Consider the following 7,396-nt stretch of genomic DNA (forward strand, 5'->3'; position numbering starts at 1 on the left):
ATGTTGGCCACTACGGGGGGTGGGGAAGAGGAGTACACAAAAGTTAATGAAGGGGTAACGGAGTTTGCGCGGGCAACAGCGGTTTTTTGGAAACAACGGGCCAAAATTAAATGGATGGTGGATGGGGACACTTGCACGAAATTTTTCTTCAACTGGGTTAAAGGTCGAGCGGGGAGAAATCACATCCTCGGGATTAGGGATTCGGATGGTACGTGGCGGTACGATATGGGACAGATTCGAGAAGAATTTCAGAAAGCGTTTATGGATATTTTTTTGCCCTCGACGGATGATGGGGGGTGGAGGGATCATTACGCTTTTGATAATATTATCAAGCACCTCGATCGTTCCTTATCACAGGATGAGGTGGACCGCATGAAGCGGCCTTTTTCAGCAAAGGAGGTAAGAACGGCAGTTTTCCAAATGGGTGCTCTGAAAGCACCAGGTCCTGATGGTATACCTGCGATCTTCTATCAAATATGTTGGTCTATGATTAAAGGGGATTTTACAAGAGCAGTTCTTTCTATCCTTAATTCGGGGAGGGTGTTGCGGGAACTCAATAGAACTTTTATTGTGCTTATTCCTAAAAAGGAAAGTCCGGAGGGAGTGTCAGATTACCGCCCCATTAGTCTCTGTAATGTGATAATGCAGATTGTGACAAAGTGTATTGCGAATCGTTTAGCAAAGGTGATGGCCTCCTTAGTTAGTGAGACTCAGAATGCTTTCCTCCCAGGGAGGAGCATTAGTGATAATATATTGGTGGCTCATGAGGCCATTAATAAAATTTCGATGCACGGTCATGGGAGGCAATCATTGTGTGCTTTCAAAGCCGATATGAGTAAGGCATATGATAGAGTCCGGTGGGACTTTCTGGAAGCGGTGTTGATAAGATAAGGATTTTCGGAACAGCTGATAATGCTTATGATGAACTGTGTTAAGTCGGTAAGCTATGAGATCCTGGTAAACGGCGAACCTCTTCCACAATTCAAACCTAGGTGTGGATTGCGTCAAGGGGATCCGTTATCTCCTTACTTGTTTATTCTATGTATGGAGGTGCTCTCCCGTAATATTGTTCATGCTGATGAATTACGATTGATACATGGAATTCAGCTGGCCAGAGGGGTTAAGCCAATTACTCATCTCTTCTTTGCGGATGACTCGGTCTTCTTTTTCAAGGATAAAGGGGACACAGTGGTCCATTTGGTACAACTTATCAATGACTTTTGTGGAGCTTCGGGCCAAAGGCTTAATGTCGATAAATCAGGAATACTCTTCAGCCCGAATACTACTTTGATTAGGGTACAGAAGATTCTAAAAGCCTTTAACATCAAGCAGAATGTTGGTATTGGAAGATACCTTGGGATACCGGCGGAATTTAAAGAATCAAAGAAAGGTATTTTTGATGCCCTGATCGAGCATGTCACCAAACGTATTTCCTCATGGAACGGGATTTTTCTATCACCAGCAGGACGACTTACTCTGATTTCATCGGTTCTATCCAATCTCTCAAATTACTTTCTATCGGTCTTCAAAGTGCCGGTAAGTGTGGCAAAAAAGATTAATTCTATTTTGACACAATTTTGGTGGGCGGGGTGTAAGCTGGGTAATAAAGTTCACTGGTGTAGTAAAAACTTCCTGAGTTTACCAAAGAGTGCGGGTGGTTTAGGCATCCGGAATGTGCAATGTCTGATAAAGCACTGTTGGCAAAACATGGGTGGAGAATTGTATCTGGCGAGGTGTCTCTGTTTTGCAGGATTTTCAGACAAAAGATCTTTGGTACTCGGACCTTTAAGCATGGTATGAACCCTATCAGGGGCTCTGGGAGTTCTTGGGGCGTACGCAGCATTATCCATGGTCTCACTACTGTTATGGAGCATATCGGATGGAAGCCGGGGATTGACTCGAATTTAAATGTCTGGACGGCAAGATGGGTGGGGGGAGAGAGACCAGAACCTAGGACTGTATGGCTGGATCCGGATAATGGTCACTTGGCTAATCTTCAGGTAAGAAATCTGTTCCATTCTAATGGCTCCTGGAATGATGAGTTCATACAGGATTTATTCACGAATGAGTGGGCAACACGGATTCTCGCCATCCCACGATGTGAGGTAAGATCGGGTGATAAGGTTTTTTGGCCACACACAACGTCAGGCATTTATACAGTGAAGAGTGGCTATGGTCTGATTTTTTAGGACTTTATGGACAAGGCAGGAACAGTTAAGGATCGCAGTAGACTCAACACTCGAGGTAGGATGTTTTGCCAGAAAGTCCTTTGGAAACTTCCAGTTCCACAGATGTGGAAGGTTCTTTTATGGCGAACCATCACCAATGCTTTACCGATTGGGCATGAGTTCGCTAAACGAAAAATCGTGGTGGACGCCTCCTGTGGTATGTGTTTCGGCGAACCTAGAAGCATGGAAACCTTGGAATACCTTTTTAGGGACTGTGGCCTCTCAAGTAGAATATGGGCAAGCTCGGATTTAGGCATTCGGGTGGAAGGGGCAAGAGACATCCCTATTTCTGACTGGATTACGGACTGGATCCTCTACTTGCGTAAAAGGGAGGAAGGACCTCATCAGGTCATACATTTTGTGGCTATCATATGGTGCTTATGGACCATGCGAAACATGCTGAAATTCCAGGATCTGACTCTTAACTCGAATGTGATCATGAATTTGATCTTTAAAGTTGTTCGGGAGAAGGTCCATATCCTTTGTAAGTCTCAGGATTCATCACAATATCGGGTTAGTGGGCGCACTGATGAGGAGGTTTCGACACAGAAGGAGTCTATGGATATTCGAAATGGCCATCCGGTGTGTGTTGTAGGTAAACCGGTGGGGTGTGATGTAACACGTGTGAAAGTGGATGCCAGTTGGAATCAGACTATGGAAGCAGCTGTAGGATGGATTGCATATGATGAACTGGGACAGGAGCTAGGAAGAAGACAGGTGCACTTAAGAGCAGAGTCGCCTTTACAAGCGGAAGCTTTGGGAGTCCGTGATGTAGTGGAGTGGGCAAAAGCAAGGCATATTCTTCACCTTGACATTTCATCGGATTGTCTACAGCTGATCAGTCAATTAGCAGAGGTTGCTACGGAGAATCCCAGGATTGTAGGTGTCTTACAAGATATTCGGGAGTCGTTTAGTGCTTTTCATTGTTTATGTTTTAACTTTATTCCAAGGCATCTGAATGGTATTGCGCATAGCTTAGCTCAGCAAGCCATGAAAATGTAAAACCTTTATTTACAGCTGTCAAAAAAAAAAAAAAAAAAAAAAAAAAATCTAAGGGCTCGAAGCGAAAGGACCGCGCACGTAATTTTCAGTGATCATGGGCTAAAAGTGCGACTCCTTACACAAGGCATTGAGTGTCACTCGTGCTGATTGACCAAGGTCGAAGCTCTTGAGGATGGTCAAACTTTATAAGTAAGGATTCATCTACATGGATACTTGTAGAAAGTTTTAGCACACCACTTCAACTACATTCAATCTTTGATATTGTTTATCTGAGATCATATAGTGTCGTCTTTGGAAAATTTAACAAAAAAACACACAAAAATTTTCCTAAAACTTAAGCATACACTTCTGTTAGGGTAATGCCTCTCAGAATCAAAACCCCTATAGAACTTCAAGGACTAGAGCACGTCTCCCGCTCATAGTAGCTTCCCTCACAGTCCTCCCACGCTCTCAATAGTTGACTAGGTAGGCAACCCCCCAATAGGGAATGAAAAACGAGGAAATGGACTTATGGTGAGACTAGCACTACAACTAACAGATCTTTGGATGAAGCAACCGCAACAGTGAACACGTTCAATACTAAGTAGAAGGAGACATCGATAAACCTCCTTCACCACCTTTAAGCCGTGACACCTTTGGTTTAAAAATGCCTCAGGAGCAACCTAAAAAGTGCTAGGAAATACACCAACTTACGTCATGCCTTGTAGAGCAGTCATTTTACATAAATTATTCCCTAAACTAATTTTCATCATGTACATTTAATTTGACACGATGGGCTGACTACCGTCCTAGTGGAAATATAAGCCGGGGTTGGAAAGTCATATGTAGAGTAAGGGATAAGTTAGCACCTGGTTACAGTAATGGACAATGGACCTTGGACCCTAAGGGTTACACTGTTAGCGGCGGATATGAGATGTTGAGAAAAAAATTTCAGAATGTGTAGTGGCATAAGCATATCTGGAATAACTGGTGTGCTCCCAAGCACCAGTTTGTGGGATGGTTGATAGTTAGAGAAGCATTGCAAATTAAGGAGAAATTATATGCTCTAGGAATATCAGTTGATGATTAGTGTTTGTTGTGTGGTAAAGAGACAGATAATCACTCTCATCTTTTTCAAAAATGTGATTATAGCAGCAAGATTCTACAGGTTATGCTTAGTGTCACGGTCCGGTACTTTTGCCGGATCGTGGCGCGCACCCTTGCCCGGCTCAAGGCAAGATGCAAGCGACAAGGATCTTCGTACTAGTGAAGGTTCGCTCACTAGCACTACACTCGGGTCTCGGCAATACTCGATATGATTACAACGAGAGCGGCAAGCACTAGTGTTTGTCAAACACTAGGCGTTCGTAATCGGTCTCGGTGTGTGAGTCGGGATCCTAGTGTCGATCCCACAAACACGGCTTGTTAGCAAAGTGAAGGCTAAAAGTCGTTCACAACAAAGTAACAACAAGAAATACGAAGGCACAAGGTAGGAAGCAGATTTTCATTCACTAGTACTACCTAAAGGGGGAAATATGATAGTTACATCCTGGTAGCACGAAACATTGAAATTTCAAAACTAGTGTAGAATAGCGATATACTTATTTATGGAAAGCTATTCTAAAACAGTGCTAGACTAAGAAAGTATTTACTACAAATGTACAAAGGGAAATGAAATTACATAAGTATGAATAAATCTAAGGGTTCGAGTGTGCGGATCGTCACACTCTCCCCCACCTAATCTGTTGCCGCCCTCGGCAACGCCATAGTCTTGAATGCTGCTTCAGTGAGACATCGTGCTTGAGCCCTGGTTGTCCATGTTGTGTTGGGATTTGGCTTTCTCTGCACTCCGGCTTGTGGCAAGCTTCTAACCACACAATGATCGGCGTCATCGTCCCTTCAAGGATAGGCTGAAGCTCCTTGACATAGAAGTTACCGAACATCATGTTCTCCAAGTCCACTCCTCGCTCCTTGTCTTCCAGGGAATTCCACTTTGCCATTGTCCGAGTAAACATCTCTCGGGGTCTCTCCAAACACTTGCACCCATGGACCTTTCCCTTATCTATCTTCACTGCGGTTCCTGCATTCAAGGACATATGAGATCTACAGGACGCCGAATCAGCATTTCGGCGCGACCCCCTGATGGTACGAGGCCTTATCTCTTGGGTCGACTGACCCGCAACCCAGGACGTCGATTCAGCATATCGACGCGGCCCCCTGATGGTACGAGGCCTACTTCGTTGGGCATCTCGGCCCTCCTTGTCTACTCCTCGGTGAGGTGGTAGACTCTTCTTTCGTCTCCCAGGCCACTTAGCAGCGTAGTTAGCCTGGGTCTTGTTCGCCCTCGGCTCCACTGAACTGTTAGGCATTCTCCAAGGTCGCATCCCTTGTTTCGGCGTCGGTATCACCCTCATAGCCGAAATTCGATGCTGCCCCTTGTCTTCGTCGCCGTCTACGGTCTTCACTACGATAGACCCCATTAGTAGCGTCGATCCTTCACTCGGTTTCAATACTACCAATGCTCTCTGAAAGAACTGCATCTCGAGTACTAATATGAAGTCATCCAGCGGAACAGTGGTAAAGTCGAGCTCCCCTGCCTACTCACCCACTTGGACCGCGACCTTCTTAGCCACTCCTTGGACGCGTCTCAATTTCCCATTGACCGGCTTTAGGCAGCTGTTGGCATCTCGCAGAAATAACCCCAACCGATCAGCTTCCTTTTTGGCAACAAAGTTGTGGGAGGCGCCCGAGTCGATCAAGGCTCGTGCTTCCTTCCCATTCACCATCAAGTCCACGTACATGAGCCCGTTGGATTTCTTAGCGCTATAATCTTCGTACTTCCCCATCGCGCTAATCCTTTGAAGTGAGCCCATCCGTGGTTGGTCTTCACCATCACTCGAGTCTTCGTTACACTCTTGGTGATAGTCGGTCAATGCCCCATCAAGACGCTCTTGAGCCCCCTTCGGCATCTTCTTGAACATGGCATTGAACTCCGCTTTGTTCGGACAATCGGCCATCTTGTGAGGACCCTTGCACACAAAACACGCGAACGGTTTCTTCGTTGTGGAAGCAGTTGAGTTTCCCACCTTCGAAGACGAGCTTGAGGGCGAGTTTGTAGTGCTCGCCGATTGGGCTTGACTTCCTTGCGAGCGGAACCGACTGTTCCCAACTGAAATGGCACTGTTTTGTGGCCTTTGTCCATTGTACCCACTTTGTGACACACCAGTATTCCCCGTTGGTGCCACAACTCTTGGTGCCTCTCGTTCCCCATAAAAGTCGAGCAGGCGCTCCGCGGCCGATATGGCCGAAGACAGAGTTTTGGGATTCTGCCTCATGACCTCCTGTTGTGCCCACCTCTTCAACCCGTCAATGAATTTGAATGTCCTATCCGTCTCAGACATTTCGGTAATCTCGAGCGTGCACGCTGAGAATTCCCTCACATATTCTCGGATTGATTTGGTGTGCTTGATTTCCTTCAACTTCTTCCGAGCAACAAACTCCGTGTTCTCGGGGTAGAAGTTATCCTTCAAGATCCTCTTGAAGTCGGCCCACGATGTCACCGTAATCGTGCCCGCATCAATTTCCATGTACCTAGCCCTCCACCACATCATGGCATCGTCGACTAGATACATGCTTGCCGTGATAACTTCCGTGTCTTCGTCGAGCCCACTTACTCGGAAGTATTGCTCCATATCGAAGATAAAGTTATCGACCGCTTTCGAATCCCTCGCCCCATCGTAGGCACGAGGTGGAGGTGCCTTCACCTTATGGCTCCCCCACAGATTTCCCGTCATTGGCCACCGCTTTCTTGAGCGTGGCGCAAGTTGTGGACAATGGGGCCACGGGGGAGCTTGGGAACAAGTGTTTGCATTTGTGGAGTCGCCACCAATTTATTGTGGAAAATTGGAACCCGTTCGAATACCTCGTGCCATGTCAAGAGACAAAGTAGTGACATGAACACCAATAACTCGTCACCCTTAGCATTCTATGTCTAGAATGACTCTCGTGGATGCCAATGAACACGGATGTTCACAGAGATCTAGAGTAAGGTGTGAGGGTACGTATTAGGAAGCTCTTTTGATCGAACACCTAATCCCGCCCGCCTCGATAGCGGCCTCTACTAATGATTAGGGAAGTTATCTATACTCGATGTATTGTCGGCTATATGCAGGCAATGCAACATCCAA

General features: G+C 46.0%; 1 protein-coding gene across 1 annotated transcript; it reads left to right on the forward strand.

The window, feature by feature from the left end:
• The first annotated feature begins 1,044 nt into the window (after positions 1 to 1,044).
• LOC141587947 (uncharacterized) lies at positions 1,045 to 3,230 on the forward strand. The gene is made up of 4 exons (XM_074409409.1): positions 1,045 to 1,390; positions 1,648 to 2,000; positions 2,052 to 2,105; positions 2,190 to 3,230. The coding sequence occupies exons 1-4, from the start codon at positions 1,045 to 1,047 to the stop codon at positions 3,228 to 3,230; spliced, it is 1,794 nt and encodes a 597-aa protein (XP_074265510.1).
• Positions 3,231 to 7,396: the final 4,166 nt, after the last annotated feature.

The sequence above is a fragment of the Silene latifolia genome, chromosome 6 (assembly GCF_048544455.1).
Source record: "Silene latifolia isolate original U9 population chromosome 6, ASM4854445v1, whole genome shotgun sequence".
Lineage (NCBI taxonomy): Eukaryota > Viridiplantae > Streptophyta > Magnoliopsida > Caryophyllales > Caryophyllaceae > Silene > Silene latifolia.

Bases quoted from the DNA above. Each gene is read 5' to 3' on its own strand.
- LOC141587947 (XM_074409409.1), top strand. From the start codon at position 1,045: ATGGAGGTGCTCTCCCGTAATATTGTTCATGCTGATGAATTACGATTG. The intron at 1,391-1,647 runs GTATTTTTGATG...AGTTTACCAAAG, and splicing joins ATTTAAAGAATCAAAGAAAG to AGTGCGGGTGGTTTAGGCAT. The intron at 2,106-2,189 runs GTAAGATCGGGT...CTGATTTTTTAG, and splicing joins TCGCCATCCCACGATGTGAG to GACTTTATGGACAAGGCAGG.